Consider the following 17151-nt stretch of genomic DNA (forward strand, 5'->3'; position numbering starts at 1 on the left):
TAAGAATTGGCAGAGACAAATTTGAAAGAGAATGATCGATATCAACAAACTATATTAAACTAAAGTTAATAAAATCTTGGAGGATTAGTCCAGGAGTAATCCATGGCCTAGAATGAGGATTCATTTAGTAGATGATAAAGTTGCTTCAATCAAAAGGGAAATGATGGACTTTTAGGTAAATGGTGGTGTAGTTGTCTGTCCATTTGGAAACGAAATTAGGCCCTTATCCCAAGCACAGAAATAGTTTCCAGATGGAGTGAAGAACTAAATATACTAAGTGAAATTGTACAAGTATTAGAAGTATTAAAGAGAATTTGCTTATAAACTTTGAGTTAGAGAATACCTAACCAAAGTGCTGGGAAACGTGATTGGTTAGTCAGCACATGCTAGAGCACTTCTATCAGTGTTAGGAAAACGCAAATTAAAATAATTACCCCCTCCCCTCTTTTTTGCTCAGTCAGATTGGAAAAATTTTGCTCATTCCAAATGCTGGCAAGGGTATTGAGACATGTACTCTCATTGAATGAATTGTAATGGTCTTTTTTGCAGTGCCCATTGTAATTTTAAGTAGGCCTATCCTTTGAATGAGTAATTTCACCAACAGATTTTTACCTTAGTTAAAGACATAGGGACATGAGCACAAAGAGACATTTTCTGGATGTGGCACTGTTATTATAGCAGAAAATGTCTAAGAACCTAAAGATTTATCATGGAAGGGCTTTTTGTTTATAAATTATCAAATGGATTTTGAATAAAGGACCTGTTAAGTTTAACCAAGGTAATTTAGAGTAAAACGAAATATCTGTGCGATTTTTAACAAGAACTGTCTTCTCACAGTGTGTGCTTTTATCACCTCTTATCACCCACTTCATTATATATTTAATCAAAAACGTTTCCCTTATATTACAATACATTTTCTAAAAACAGTGCAGTGTTCTTATCATACGTGAGTGAGTGTGTAATGGTAATTCTTTGAGGAAAGTGCAACTGAACAAAGCCCTGCTTCATTAACATAATGTGTGACATCTTGGGGATTTCTTTTACTACCCTGTTGTACCTGTCATTGATGGGAAAAAAGAAAGGAAAATCTGTATCTGTACATATACCATCAAAATGGATTCTTTTCAAGATTAATGTGTATATGGAGTAATGTTTGCTGATTAAATGTTTATCTTATGTGTGAATAATATTTAATATATTAGATGATAATCTTCATTTAAAGATGATGTAGTGGGAGGGGGAGAAGAGAGATTAGATTTTTTAGACAGGTATTAGCATTTACCAAACAGGTAAGGGAAATATTTTCCTTATGTCTGTGCTTATGTGAAAGAGATAAAGTCAAATATCTTCACAAGGGCTTTTCAGAAGGTTAACTTTGGTGGTTTTTATCTTTAGGTTTATTAGTTAAGGATTGAAAATAAAAGCTTTGGTCATAGTGGCCAAGATGGTAGAGTAGGAAGACCTTGAGCTCACCTCTTCCCATGGGCACATCAAATTACAACCATTTACAGAGCAACTACCTCTGGAAACAACCTGAAGAGTGGCAAAAAAAGATTTTCCACAAGCAAAGATGAAAAGAAGGAACCACAATGAGATGGGTACGAGAGATTCATTACAGTCAAGTCCTACACCCCTGGGAAGGTGACCCATAAATGGGAGGATAACTGCCATTGCAGAAGTTTTCCCTAAAGCGCAAGGGGTCCAGGTCCCACATTGGGTTCCCCAGCCCAAGGGGTTTGCATTGGGAAGACAAGCCCCCAGAATGTCTGGCTTTGAAGGCCAGTGAGGCTTACGTATGGGAGAGCTGGAGGGCTGTAGGAGACAAAGACTGTACTCTTAAAGGGTGAATGCAAAACGTCATATGCTTTGAGTCCCAGCACAGAGCCAGTAATTCGAAGAAAGCCTGGGTCAGGCCCACTTGCTGATCTCAGAGAGTCTCCTGGAGAGGCAGGAAGCAAGTGGGATTCCCTTTGGTGACATAGATGCTGCAGCAGCCATTTTTGTTTTACCATGAAGACACAGGTGCTGGCAAGGGACATTTTGGAGTTTTCCCTCTAGCCTGTTAGTGCCAGGGGTTTACTTGTCCACCAGCAGGCCAGCACCAGTTCCAGAACACTCAGGGCCACAAAGCCACCTATGCTGGGACCCAGCTCTGCCCAACGCTGGGCTGGCAACCACAGCACAAGGCAGGACCTGGCAGCCAACTGAGCTGGAGGCCAGTCTTGCCTATTACTGCACCCACAGTAGTTGGACCCACCACCAGAGAAGGGCAATGTACAGGAGAACCCTAGAGCAAATTGCTCTGGTGACTAGAGGGGACTATGCTGCTGGGACCCACAGGATGTCTCCTATATAAAGCTACTTCTTCAAGACTGGGAAACATAATCGAGCTACCTAATAAATAGGAATAAACACAGAGAATAAGGCAAAATGAGGAGACAGGTGAATATATTCCAAATGAAGGAACAAGGCAGAACCTCAGAAAAAGAACTAACTGAAGTGGAGTTAAACAATCTACCTGATAGAGTTCAAGGTACTGATCACAAAGATGCTCAGTGAACCTGGGGGAAAAATGGATGAACACAGTGAGAAGTTTAACCAAGAGTAAGAAAATATAAAGACCCAAGCAGAGCTGAAGAATACAGGAACAAATCAGAAATACATTAGAAGGAATCAACAGTAGATTAGATGATACAGAACACCGGATCAGCAACCTAGAAGACAAAGTAGTGGAAATCACCTAAACTGAATAGAAAAAAAAAAAAAAGGAAAGAAATAAAGAAAAATGAGAATAGTTTAAGACACCTCTGAGACAACATCAGTTGTACTAGCATTTTGCATTATAGGGGCCCCAGAAAGAGAAGAGAGAAAGGGGCAGAAAATTTACTTCAAGAAATAATAGCTGAAAACTACCCTAACCTGAGAAAAGAAATAGACATCCAGGTCCATGAAGCACAGAGTCCAAACAGGAAGAATCCAAAGAGGTCCACATGAAAAAATATTTTAATTAAAATGGCAGAAATTAAACATGAAGAGAGAATGTTAAGCAGCAAGAGAAAAGCAACTAGTCATATTCAAGGGACCTCCTGTAAGATTGTGAGCTGACTTTTCAGCAGAAACTCTGCAGACCAGAAGGGAGTAGCATGATACATTCAAAGTGATGAAAGGAAGAAACCTACAACTGTGATTATTCTACCCGGCAAAGCTATCATTCAGATCTTTTTTTTTTTTTAATGGAAAGCATTATCATATGCTTATTCTTTACTGACACATACAATTTCATTATTTTAACTATTTTTAGAAACTATTAACTAATTAATCCCTGTACAGTGTTCTAATCAACACATCCCTCTTTTTTCCAAGCTCAGATTCATTTCAGTTAAGAAACTTTATAGTATTTGTTGTTTTAATGAAGCTGATACCTTTTTTTAATGTTTATTTTCTTATTAGTCATCCATCTGATACACATCAGTGTACACATGTCAACCCCAATCTCCCAATTCATCACAACACCCCTCCACCCCCTGCCGCTTTCCCCCTTTGGTGTCCATACATTTGTTCTCTACATCTGTGTCCAGTTTTCTGCTCTGCAAACCAGTTCATCTGTACCATTTTCTAGGTTCCACATATATGTGTTAATATACGATATTTGTTTTTCTCTTTCTGACTTACTTCACTCTGTATGATAGTCTCTAGATGCAGCCACATCTCCACAAATGACCCAATTTCGTTCCTTTTCATGGCTGAGTAATATTCCACTGTATATATGTACCACATCTTCTTTATCCATTCGTCTGTCGATGGGCATTTCAGTTGATTCCATGACCTGGCTATTGTAAATAGTGCTGCAATGAACATTGGGGTGCATGTGTCTTTTTGAATTATGTTTTCCTCTGATTATATGCCCAGTAGTGGGATTGTTGGGTCATATGGCAATTCTATTTTTAATTCTTTAAGGAACCTCCATACTGTTCTCCATAGTGACTGTATCAATTTACATTCCCACCAACAGTGCAAGAGGGTTCCCTTTTCTCCACACCCTCTCCAGCATTTGTTGTTTGTATATTTTCTGATGATGCCCATTCTAACTGGTGTGAGGTGATACCTCACTGTAGTTTTGATTGGCATTTCTCTAATGATTAGTGATGGTGAGCAGCTTTTCATGTGCTTCTTGGCCATCTGTATGTCTTCTTTGGAGAAATGTCTATTGAGGTCTTTTGCCCATTTTTGGATTGGGTTGTTTGCTTTTTTAATATTGAGCTGCATGAGCTGTTTATATATTTTGGAGATTAATCCTTTGATGATTCATTTGCAAATATTTTCTCCCATTCTGAGGGTTGTCTTTTTTTTTTTTTTTTTTCTGAGGGTTGTCTTTTCGTCTTGTTTATGGTTTCCTTTGCTGTGCAAAAGCTTTGAAGTTTCATTAGGTCCCATTTGTTTACTTTTGTTTTTATTTCCATTACTCTAGGAGGTGGATCAAAAAAGATCTTGCTGTGATTTATATCAAAGAGTATTCTTCCTATGTTTTCCTCTAAGAGTTTCATAGTGCCCGGTCTTACATTTAGGTCTCTAATCCATTTTGAGTTTATTTTTGTGTATGGTGTTAGGGACTGTTCTAATTTCATTCTTTCACATGTAGCCATCCAGTTTTCCCAGCACCACTTATTGAAAAGACTTTCTTTTCTCCATTGTATATCCTTGCCTCCTTTGTCATAGATTAGTTGACCATAGGTGCGTGCGTTTATCTCTGGGCTTTCTATCCTGTTCCATTCATCTATATTTCTGTTTTTGTGCCAGTACCATATTGTCTTGATTACTGTAGCTTTGTAGTATAGTCTGAAGTCAGGGAGTCTGATTGCTCCAGCTCTGTTTTTTTCCCTCAAGACTGCTTTGGCTATTCGGGGTCTTTTGTGTCTCCATAAAAATTTTAAGATTTTTTGTTCTAGTTCTGTAAAAAATGCCATTGGTAATTTGATAGGGATTGCATTGAATCTGTAGATTGCTTTGGGTAGTATAGTCATTTTCACAATATTGATTCTTCCAATCTAAGAACATGGTATATCTCTCCATCTGTTGGTATCATCTTTAATTTCTTTCATCAGTGTCTTATAGTTTTCTGCATACAGGTTTTTTGTCTCCCTAGGTAGGTTTATTCCTAGGTATTTTATTCTTTTTGTTGCAGTGGTAAATGGGAGTGTTTCCTTAATTTCTCTTTCAGATTTTTCATCATTAGTGTATAGAAATGCAAGAGATTTCTGTGGATTAATTTTGTATCCTGCAACTTTACCGAATTCACTGATTAGCTCTAGAAGTTTTCTGGTGGCATCTTTAGGATTCTCTATGTATAGTATCATGTCATCTGCAGACAGTGACAGTTTTACTTCTTCTTTTCCAATTTGGATTCCTTTTATTTCTTTTTCTTCCCGATTGCTGTGACTAGGACTTCCAAAACTATGTTGAATAATAGTGGTGAGAGTGGACATCCTTGTCTTGTTCCTGATCTTAGAGGAAATGCTTTCAGTTTTTCACCATTGAGAATGATGTTTGCTGTGGGTTTGTCATATATGGCCTTTATTATGTTGAGGTAGGTACCCTCTATGCCCACTTTCTGGAGAGTTTTTATCGTAAATGGGTTTTGAATTTTGTCCAAAGCTTTTTCTGCATCTGTTGAGATGATCATATGGTTTTTATTCTTCAATTTGTTAATATGGTGTATCACATTGATTGATTTGCATATATTGAAGAATCCTTGCATCCCTGGGATAAATCCCACTCGATCATGGTGTATAATCCTTTTAATGTGTTGTTGGATTATGTTTGCTAGTATTTTGTTGAGGATTTTTGCATCTATATTCATCAGTGATAGTGGTCTGTAATTTTCGTTTTTTGTAGTATCTTTGTCTGGTTTTGGTATCAGGGTGATGGTGGCCTCACAGAATGAGTTTGGGAGTGTTCCTTCCTCTGCAATATTTTGGAAGAGTTTGAGAAGGATGGGTGTTAGCTCTTCTCTAAATGTTTGATAGAATTCACCTGTGAAGCCATCTGGTCCTGGACTTTTGTGTGTTGGAAGATTTTTAATCACAGTTTCAATTTCATTACTTGTGATTGATCTGTTCATATTTTCTGTTTCTTCCTGGTTCAGTCTTTGAAGGTTATACCTTTCTAAGGATTTGTCCGTTTCTTCCAGGTTGTCCATTTATTGGCATAGAGTTGCTTGTAGTTGTCTCTTAGGATGCTTTGTATTTTTGCGGTGTCAGTCATAACTTCTCCTTTTTCATTTCCAGTTTTATTGATTTGAGTCCTCTCTCTCTTTTTCTTGATGAGTCTGGCTAATGGTTTATCCATTTTGTTTTTCTCCTCAAAGAACCAGGTTTTAGTATTATTAATCTTTGATGTTGTTTTCTTTGTTTCTATTTCATTTACTTCTGCTCTGATCTTTATGATTTCTTTCCTTCTGCTAACTTTGGGTTTTGTTTGTTCTTCTTTCTCTAGTTCCTTTAGGAGTAAGGCTAGATTGTTTATTTGAGATTTTTCTTGTTTCTTGAGGTAGGCTTGTATAGCTATAAACTTCCCTCTTAGAACTGCTTTTGCTGCATCCCGTAGGTTTTGGATCATCGTGTTTTCATTGTCATTTGTCTCTAGGTATTTTTTGATTTCCCTTTGATTTCTTCAGTGATCGCTTGGCTATGTAGTAACGTATTGTTTAGCCTCCATGTGTTTGTGTTTTTTACATTTTTTTCCCTGTAATTCAGTTCTAATCTCATAGTGCCGTGGTCAGAAAAGATGCTTTGTATGATTTCAATTTTCTTAAATTTACTGAGACTTGATGAATGTTCTGTGCGCAGTTGAGAAGAAAGTGTAATCTGCTCTTTTTGGATGGAATGTCCTATAAGTATCAATCAAATCTATCTGGTCTATTTTCTCCTGTAAAGCTTGTGTTTCCTTATTAATTTTCTGTTTGGGTGATCTGTCCATTGGTGTAGGTGAGGTGTTATAGTCCCCCACTATTATTGTGTTACTGACTATTTCCTCTTTTAGAGCTGTTAGCAGTTGCCTTATGTATTGAGGTGCTCCTATGTTGGGTGCATATATATTTATAATTGTTATATCTTCTTCTTGGATCGATCCCTTGATCATTATGTAGTGTCCTTCCTTGTCTCTTGTCACATTCTTTATTTTAAAGTCTATTTTATCTGATATGAGTATAGGTACTCCAGCTTTCTTTTGATTTCCATTTTCATGGAATATCTTTTTCCATCCTCTCACTTTCAGTCTGTATGTGTCCCTGCATCTGAAGTGGGTCTCTATAGCATATATATGGGTGTTGTTTTTGTATCCATTTAGCAAGCCTGTGTGTTTTGGTTGGAGCATTTAATCCATTCATGTTTAAGGTAATTATCGATATGTATTTTCCTCTTACCATTTTCTCAGTTGTTATGGGTTTGTTTTTGTAGGTCCTTTTCTTCTCTTGTGTTTCCCACTTAGAGAAGTTCCTTTAGCATTTGTTGTAGAGCTGGTTTGGTGGTGCTGAATTCTCTTAGCTTTTGCTTGTCTGTAATGCTTTTGATTTATCCATTGGATCTGAATGAGGTCCTTGCTGGGTAGTGTAATCTTGGTTGTAGGTTCTTCCCTTTCATCACTTTAAGTATGTCATGCCACTTCCTTCTGGCTTGTAGAGTTTCTGCTGAGAAATCAGCTGTTAACCTTATGGGAGTTCCCTTGTGTGTTATTTGTTGTTTTTCCCTCACTGCTTTCAATAATTTTTCTTTCTCTTTATTTTTTCCCAATTTGATTACTTTGTGTCTCAGCGTGTTTCTCCTTGGGTTTATCTTGTATCAGACTCTTTGTGCTTCCTGGACTTGGTTGGCTATTTCCTTTCCCATGTTAGGGAAGTTTTCAACCATAATCTCTTAAAATATTTTCTTGGGTCGTTTCTCTCTCTTCTTCTCCCTCTGGGACCCGTATAATGCACATGTTGTTGCGTTTCTTATCCCAGAGGCCTCTTAGGCTGTCTTCATTTCTTTTCGTTCTTTTTTCTTTATTCTGTTCCACAGCTGCATGAATTCTACCATTCTGTCTTCCACGTCACTTATCCGTTCTTCTGCCTCAGTTATTCTGCTATTGATTCCTTCTAGTGTAGTTTTTATTTCAGTTATTGTATTGTTCATGTGTGTTTGTTTGTTCTTTAATTCTTCTAGATCTTTGTTAAACATTTCTTGCATCTTCTCAATCTTTGCCTCCATTCTTTTTCCGAGGTCCTGGATCATCTTCACTATCATTATTCTGAATTCTTTGTCTGGAAGATAGCCTGTCTCCACTTCATTTAGTTGTTTTTCTGGGGTTTTATCTTGTTCCTTCATCTAATACATAGCCCTCTGCCTTTTCATCTTGTTTATCTTTCTGTGAATGTGGTTTTTGTTCCAGAAGTTGCAGGATTGTAGTTCTTCTTGCTTCTGCTGTCTTTCCTCTGGTGGATGAGGCTATCTAAGAGGCTTGTGGAAGTTTCCTGATGGGAGGGAGTGGTGGTGGGTAGATCTGGCTGTTGCTCTGGTGGGCAGAGCTCAGTAAAACTTTAATCTGCTTGACTGCTGATGGGTGGGGCTGGGATCCCTCCCTGTTGGTTGTTTGGCCTGAGGTGACCCAACACTGGAGACTATCCGGGCTCTTTGGTGGGGCTAATGGCAGACTCTGGGAGGGCTCACACCAAGGAGTACTTCCCAGAACTTCTGCTGCCAGTGTCCTTGTCCTCACAGTGAGATACAGCCACCCCCTGCCTCTATAGGAAACCCTCCAACACTAGCAGGTAGGTCTGGTTCAGTCTCCTGTGGGGTCACTGCTCCTTCCCCTGTGTCCCGATGCACACACTACTTTGTGTGTGCCCTCCAAGAGTGGACTGTCTTTTCCCCCCAGTCCTGCTGAAGTCCTGCAATCAAATCCCACTAGCCTTCCAAGTCTGATTCTCTAGGAATTCCTCCTCCTGTTGCCAGACCCCCAGGTTGGGAAGCCTGACATGTGGCTCAGAACCTTCACTCCAATGGGTGGACGTCTCTGGTAAGTGTTCTCCAGTTTGTGAGTCACCCACACAGCAGTTATAGGAGTTGATTTCATTGTAATAGCACCCCTCCTACCATCTCATTGCGGCTTCTCCTTTGTCTTTGCATGTGGGGTATCTTTTTTGGTGAGTTCTAGTGTCTTCTTGTCGATGATTGTTCAGCCGTTAGTTGTGATTCTGATGTTTTCAAAAGAGGGAGTGAGAGCATGTCCTTCTACTCCACCATCTTGAACCAGTCCCCTAATCCAGATTTTTTTAAAATAAATTTATTTATTTTTTATTTTTGGCTGCGTTAGGTCTTCCTTGCTGCGTGCGGGCTTTCTCTAGTTGCGGCGAGTGGGGGCTACTTTCGTTGCGGTGCGCGGGCTTTTCATTGCTGTGGGTTCTGTCGTTGCAGAGCATGGGCTCTAGGTACGTTGGCTTCAGTAATTGTGGCACGTCGGCTCTAGAGTGTAGGCTCAGTGGTTGTGGCACATTGGCTTAGTTGCTCTGTGGCATGTGGGATCTTCCCATACCAGTGCTTGAACCCGTGTCCCCTTCATTGGCAGGCAGATTCTTAACCACTGCAGCACCAGGGAAGTCCCTATCATTCAGATTTGAAGGAGAGGGAAAGAGTTTTACAGACAAGGAAAAGCTAAAAGAGTTCAGCACCTCAAAATCCGCTTTGTAAGAAGTTTTAAAGGGTCTACTCTAAGCAGGAAAGGAAAAAGACCATAAATAGAAATAGGAAAATTATGAAAGGAAAAATCTAATTGGTAAAGGCAAACATAAAGTAAAGGTAGTTGACCAACCACTTATACAGCTAGTAGGAAGGCTAGAAGATATAGAAAATTATCTATATCCACAAGAACTATATAAGAGATATACAGAACAAAAAGATATAAAATATGATGTCAAACACTGTAAACAGTGCGGTGGGGGGAGATTAATGTTAGAATGTCTTCAAACTTGAAATCGTCATCTTAAAATAATCACATGTATATAGGTTGTTAAATATGAACCTTATGGTAACTGCAAACCAAAAATCTATCATAGGAGAAAGGAAGAAAAAAGAACTACAAAAACAACCAGAAAACTTAACAAAATGGCAGTAATTACATACCTGTCAATTACTTTAAATGCTCCAGTCAAAAGAGAGAGTGGCTGAATGGATAAAGAACAAGACCCATGTATATGCTGCCTACAAGAGACTTACTTGAGATGTAAGACACACAGACTGAAAGTAAGAGGATGGAAAAAAGTATTCCATGCAGAGAGAAATGAAAAGACAGCTGGTGGGTAGCAATACTTGTATCAGGCAAAATATACTTTAAAAGAAAGACTGTAAAGCCAAAGAAGGACAGTATATAATCATTTAAGGGATCAATTCAAGAAGAAAGAAAATACAACAATTGTAAATATATATGCACCCAACATAGGTACACCTAAATACATACAGCAAATATTAACAAACATAAAGGGGGAAATTGACAGTAACACATTAATAGTAGGGGACTTTCACAGCCCACTTTCAGGGAATTCCCTGTTGCTCTAGTGGTTAGGACCCCACTCTTTCACTTCACGGGGCATGAGTTCGATCCCTGGTTAGGGAGCTAAGACCTCACATGCCACTGGGCCCAGGCAAAACGAAAACAAAAACAACACCCCACTTACATCAATGGACGGATCATCCAGACTGAAAATCAGTAAGGAAACAGTGGCTTTAAATGACACATTAGATCAGAGAGACTCAATAGATACAGTTAGAACATTCCATCCAAAAGCAGCAGAATACGTTCTTTTCAAATGAACATGGAACATTCTCCATGATAGATCACAGGCTAGGATACAAAACAAGTCTCCATAAAGTTAAGAAGATTGAAATTACATCAGACATCTTTTTCAGCCTCACTGGTGTTAGACTAGAAACTAACTACAAGAAGAAAACTGCAAAACACACAAAGACCTGTAGGCTAACCAGTATGCTGCTAAACAACCAATGAGTCACTCGAAAAAATCAAAGAGAAAATTAAAAAATCTGGGGACAAATGAAAATGGAAGCATAACAATCCAAAATCTATGGGCTGCAGCATAAACAGTTCTAAAGGAAGTTTATAGCAGTACAAGCCTACCTCAGAAAACAAGAAAAATGTCAAGCAATCTATCCTTACACCTAAAAGAACTAGAAAAAGTACAAAGCCCAAAGGTAACAGAAGGAAAGAAATCATAGACCAGAGTAGAAATAAATGAAATAGAGACTGAAAAAACAGTAGAAAAGATCAATGAAACTAAGTGCTGGTTCTTTGAAAAGATAAACAAAATTGACAAACCTTTAGCCAGACTTATCAAGAAAAAAAGAGAGGGCCCAAATAAATAAAATCAGAGATGAGAGAGAATTTACACCTGACACCACAGAGCTACAAAGGATCCTAAGAGATTACTGTGAACAATTATACACCAATAAAATGGACAACTTAGAAGAAATGGATAAGTTCCTAGAAACATGCAATGTTTCAAGGCTGAATCAGGGAGAAATTGAAATACGAACAGACCAATCACCAGTAATGAAATTGAATCAGTAATTAAAAAAAAACTCCCAGTAAATAAAAGTCCAGTACCAGATGGCTTCACAGGTGAATACTACCAAACATTTAAATAAGAGTTAAGGGCTTGCCTGGTGGTATAGTGGTTAAGAATCTGCCTGCCAATGCAGGGGACACGGGTTCGAGCCCTGGTCTGGGAAGATCCCACATGCTGTGGAGCCACTAAGCCCCTGAGCCACAACTATGGAGCCTGTGCTCTAGAGACCACAAGCCACAATTGCTAAGTCCTCATGCTACAACTACTGAAGCCCACGCGCCTAGAGCCTGTGATCTGCAACAAGAGAATCCACTGCAAAGAGAAGTCCATGCACAGCAACGAAGAATAGCCCCCGCTCGTCGCAGCTAGAGAAAGCACACTCACAGCAATGAAAATCCAAAGCAGCCAACAAAGAAACAAACAAACAAAAAGTTAACATGGGTCCTCAAAGTATTCCAAAAAATTTCAAAGGAAGGAATGCTTCCAAACTCATTGTACAAGGGTAGCATCATCCTGATACAAAACCAGACAAGGACCCCACAAAAAGAATTAGAGGCCAATATCACTGATAAACATAGATGCAAAAATCATCAATAAAATATTAGCAAACCAAATTCAACAATACATTAAAAAGATCATATACCATGATCAAGAGGGATTTATCTCAGGGATGCAAGAATGGTTCAATATCAGCACATCAATCGATGTAACATACCACATTAACAGATTGAAGAATAAAAGGTATATAATTATCTCAATAGATGCAGGAAAAGCTTTTGACAAAATTCAACCTCAATTTATGATTAAAAAAAAAACTCTTCACAAAGTGGTTATGTAGGAAACATATCTCAACAAAATAAAGGCCATATATGACAAAACTACAGCCAACATCATACTCAGCTGTGAAAAGCTAAAAACATTTCCTCTGAGATCAGGAACAAGACAAGGAGGCCCACTCTTGCCGCTTTATTCAACATAGTATTGGCAGTCCTTGCCACAGCAATTAGATAAGACAAAGAAATAAAAGGAATCCAGTTTGGAAAGGAAGAAATAAAACTGTCACTATCTGCAGATGACATTATACTGTATATAGAAAATCCTAAAGATGTCATCAGAAATCTATTAGAACTAATAAATGAATTCAGTAAAGTTGCAAGATACAGAATTAACATACAGAAATCTGTTGCAGTTCTGTACACTAACAATGAACTATTGGAAAGGAAATTAAGAAAACAGAAAACAGTCTCACAATTATATCAAAAGAGTAAAATAGGAGTAGATCTAACCACGGAAGTAAGACTTGTACTTGGAAAACTATAAGACTTTGATGAAAGAAATCGAAGATGACACAAATAGATGAAAATATATACTGTGGGACCTCCCTGGTGGCACAGTGGTTAAGAATCCACCTGCCAATGCAGGGGACATGGGTTCGATCCCTGGTCTGGGAAGATCCCACATGCTGTGGAGCAGCTAAGCCTGTGTGCCACCACTACTGAGCCTGTGCTCTAGAGCCCATGAGCCACAACTACTGAGCCCTCATGCCACAACTACTGAAGCCTGCACACATAGAGCCCTTGCTCTGCAACAAAAGAAGCCACTGCAATGAGAAGCCTGTGCACCAGAGCAAAGAATAGCCCCCACTTGCTGCAACTAGAGAAAGCCTGCATATGGCAATGGAGACCCAATGTAGCCAAAAATAAATAAATAAAATAAATTTATTTAAAAAAAAGAAGATATATACTGTACTTACATACTGAAAGAATTAATATGGTTAGAATGACCATACTCCCTGAGGCAATCTATAGATTCATCACAATCACTATCAAAATACTAGTGGAATTTTTTATAGAACTAGAACAAATAATTCTAAAATGTGTATCAAAACACAAAAGACCCCAAATAGCCAAAGCAGTCTTGAGAAGGAAAAACAAAGCTGGAGGTATCACATTCCATGGTTTCAAGCTACACTACAGAGCTACAGTAATCAAAACAATATGGTACTGGCACAAAAACAGACATATAGATCAATGGAACAGAACAGAAAGCCTAGAATTGAACCCACACTTATATGGTCAATTAATCTATGACAAAGGAGGCAGGAAAATATACAATGGGGAAAAGACAGCTTCTTCAATAAATAGTGTTTGTAAAACTGGACAGCTACATGCAAAAGAATCAAACTGGACTACTTTCTCACATCATATACAAAAATAAACTCAAAATGGATTAAAGACGTAAATGTAAGACCTGAAACCATAAAACTCTTAGAAGAAAACAAACAGTGGGCCCTTTGACATCAGTCTTAGCTATATATTTTTTGGATCTGTCTCCTCAGGCAAGGGAAACAAAAGCAAAATAAACAAATGGAATGACATCAAACTAAAGAGCTTTTGCACAGAAAGAAAACTGTCAAAAAAGTGAAAAGACAGCTTACTGAATTGGAGAAGATATTTGCAAACAATATACCCAATAAGGGGTTAATATCCAAGGTACACAAAAAAGTCATACAACCTAATGGTAAAAAAACAAACATCCCAATTTAAAAATGGGAAGAGGACTTGAATAGACATTTTTCCAAAGAAAGCAAACTGATGGCCAACAGATACATGAAAAGATGCGCTATATCACTAATCATCAGGAAAATGCAAATCAAAACCACAGTGAGAAACCACCTCATACTTGTCAGAATTGCTATCATCAAAAGGCAACAAATAACAAATGTTTGTGAGAACATGGAGTAAAGGGAACCCTTGTACACTTTTGGTGGGAACGTAAATTGATTCAGCCACTATGGACAACAGTATGGGGGTTTCTTGAAAATTTAAATGTAGAACTGTCATATAATCCAGGAATTTCACTTCTGGGTTTACCTGAAGAAATCAAAAACACTAATTTGAAAAGATATATGCACTCCAGTGTTCATTGCATCATTATTTACAATAGCCAAGATGTAGAAGCAACCTAAGTGTTCATTGATAGATGAATGGATAAAGATGCGGTGTGTATATACACAGTAGAATACTGCTCAGCCATAAAAAAAAAAAAAGAAGCCTTGCTATTTGTGACAAAATGGATGGATCTAGAGGGTATTTTACTAAGAGCAATGAGTCAGACAGGGAAAGACAAATACCTGTGGAATCTAGAAACAGAACAAACTGATACGACAAAATGAAGGCAGACTTGTAGATACAAAGGACAAATGGATGGTTGCCAGAAGGGAGGGGGCCAAATTGATGAAGGGATTAAGAGGTACAGACCTCCAGTTATGTAATAAATAATCATTGGGGTGTAATATACAGCACAAGGAATATGGTCAATAATATCATAGTAACCGTATGGGAAAAGATGGTTGTTAAACTTATTGTGGTGATCATTTCATAATGTATGCAAATGTCAAATCCTTACGTAGTACACTTGAAACTAACATAATATTGTATGCATACTATATTTCAATTAAAAAAATAAAACATAAAACCTTACTAAAGAAAATAAGAAAAAATTTTAAAAAGCTTTGGCTATTGTTATTTTAATTTTATATATTTTCTGCATTAGTTGTGAGAGTAATGATGTAGGTGAAAATTGGTTTTTAAAGTGAAAGAACTGTGGGATTTTTAACCAAAGTAAGTTTTTTTGATGAATTTATTAGATGCACTTCATATAAACTGTTATCTTTATTAAAATAATAATTTCATCTTAAAGATATTTTACAGTACTGTAAGAAAAGGACCTTATATTAATTTAAAATGTACAACAATTTAAAAATTGTTTTCCAAAGCAATTCATTTAATACTGAAATCCCTTTCTTTGTAATTGAGGCAAAACTTAAAGAGGGAACTATGGGCTAATAAAATTGTTCCCATGTGAGCAAAGCTAATAAAAGATGAGAACTGTGACTGTGTCCCACTGAGAAAGACAAGGCACCTTATTAAAAAAACACACACTGTGTTTGTTATAAAACAAAACTGTGAATTATTTTTGCAGAAGTCAACGAAAGGTTCCGTTGTCCTTGAGCACGTATTCCGTCACATAAACCTTGTGGAGATAGATTACTTTGGGCTGCGTTACTGTGACAGAAACCATCAGACGGTGAGTACAATGACTTCATATTAAATTTTTCTTGTATAAATTTCACTGTATCTCTGGCTTTTCCTGATCTTTAGGTTTTTGTAACTGAAAATGACTGAAAAACTTAAACATGTTTTCCATTGCTAATTTCTTTGTATTTTTTCCACTTCTGCCAAAAGTTGTAGAGTTGTAGGATTCACAGCTTATGTGTGTGCAGATTTCTTTGTAGGTGGCTTACATAGTTTCTGTTTTTTCGCAGCCATATTATAGAGAGTACTTTCCCTTTGTGCTGTTAGGAGGACTGAATTAGCCATTTAATGTGTGTTAGGAGCCAAGTGGCTAGTCTCTTGAAGTGATAGGCATTATTGCTTTTTAAGAAAGTAAATGGTTAAAGAGTATTTAAAGAAATACAGTGTAAAAAGGTGCCGATCTAAGTTTTATAAGTTGGATGAGCAATTATAAAATAAGTAGGAGTTTTCATTCATGAGCTTCATGGAATAAGAGTGATAAAGGCAACCAAATTTTTGGTGCAGGATGTCATTTGTTCATGAGGATTTAACTCAAGAATTCCTGACTGGTTGGATGGTAGAGAGGTACTAAGAAACTTACCACATTGGTTAGTATAGATTCTATTCGGTAAGACTGAAATGCTGTCTCTCGGTGATGAACAGAGGAAAGACTTTGGAGGTGATGATTTTGAGGTACAAAAGTATATTCATTAATGTGACTTTTGGTTTAAAAGTCTAAGACAGATCTTAACCTCAGATAGACAGTCTTATTTATGCTTATAATGCTTATATGCTTACCTTAAAAATACTGTATTTGACATATCTTTTATTTTTTATACGTTCTTCCTCAGTTGTCCCAGTGTCCACTGGGTCATCTGGGTCTGGGGTCTGTTCATTGAGATGCATGATTGTCTAAGTGGGCCTTTTCTTTCCTGTTTCCAAGAACGTGCTAGGATGAGAAGAGGCAGACAAGCGGAATGCTATTGATGGCGGTAACTTATGATTTTTCTTGAGCTTGTTCCATAACCTGTTTCGTTTCACATGAGCATTTCACATAGCAGGAATAAAAGATTGGGTGTATTGGTTAGCTTTCCATAGGAAGGAATTGCTTTCTAAAGGCGAGTGGTCATTAACGCGTAATGCAAAGAAAGGGAACGGACATACTCAGAAGTTCACTGAATTCTGTTTTGTACAGGCCATAAGTCAATATAGCAGAACTGTATATCTGTACTGAGAGATTAAATTGAAGGCTATAGAAGATATCTTGCATTACATTCATATTTTTGAAATCGTATTTTTCCTAGCAGAGGGAAATTCAGTTTCCTGATCTTATCTAGTATGTCAGGCCTTGCCTGGAAAGATCGACTGTCTTGCTAAAATTATATAGACCTTATCTGTCCTTTTTTTTTTTACATTCCAAAGAAAAAGATGTGAAAAGCTAGAGAATTTTAAACAATGGCTCAT

At 37.6% G+C, this 17151-nt stretch overlaps 1 protein-coding gene across 7 annotated transcripts in view; it reads left to right on the forward strand.

Annotated features, from left to right (window-relative positions):
- Nucleotides 1–17151, forward strand: part of EPB41L4A (erythrocyte membrane protein band 4.1 like 4A) — a 259288-nt gene that overhangs the window by 88725 nt on the left and 153412 nt on the right. For 6 of the 7 annotated variants that reach the window (XM_019940833.3, XM_019940834.3, XM_019940835.3 and 3 more), the window contains one exon: nucleotides 15596–15700. In XM_019940833.3, the coding sequence (XP_019796392.1) occupies nucleotides 15596–15700 (105 nt within the window). Of the gene's footprint in view, nucleotides 1–15595; nucleotides 15701–16630; nucleotides 16680–17151 lie in introns of those variants that run through there. The other variant, XM_073802403.1, reaches the window with a different exon arrangement.

This window comes from Tursiops truncatus, chromosome 3 (genome assembly GCF_011762595.2).
Source record: "Tursiops truncatus isolate mTurTru1 chromosome 3, mTurTru1.mat.Y, whole genome shotgun sequence".
NCBI lineage: Eukaryota > Metazoa > Chordata > Mammalia > Artiodactyla > Delphinidae > Tursiops > Tursiops truncatus.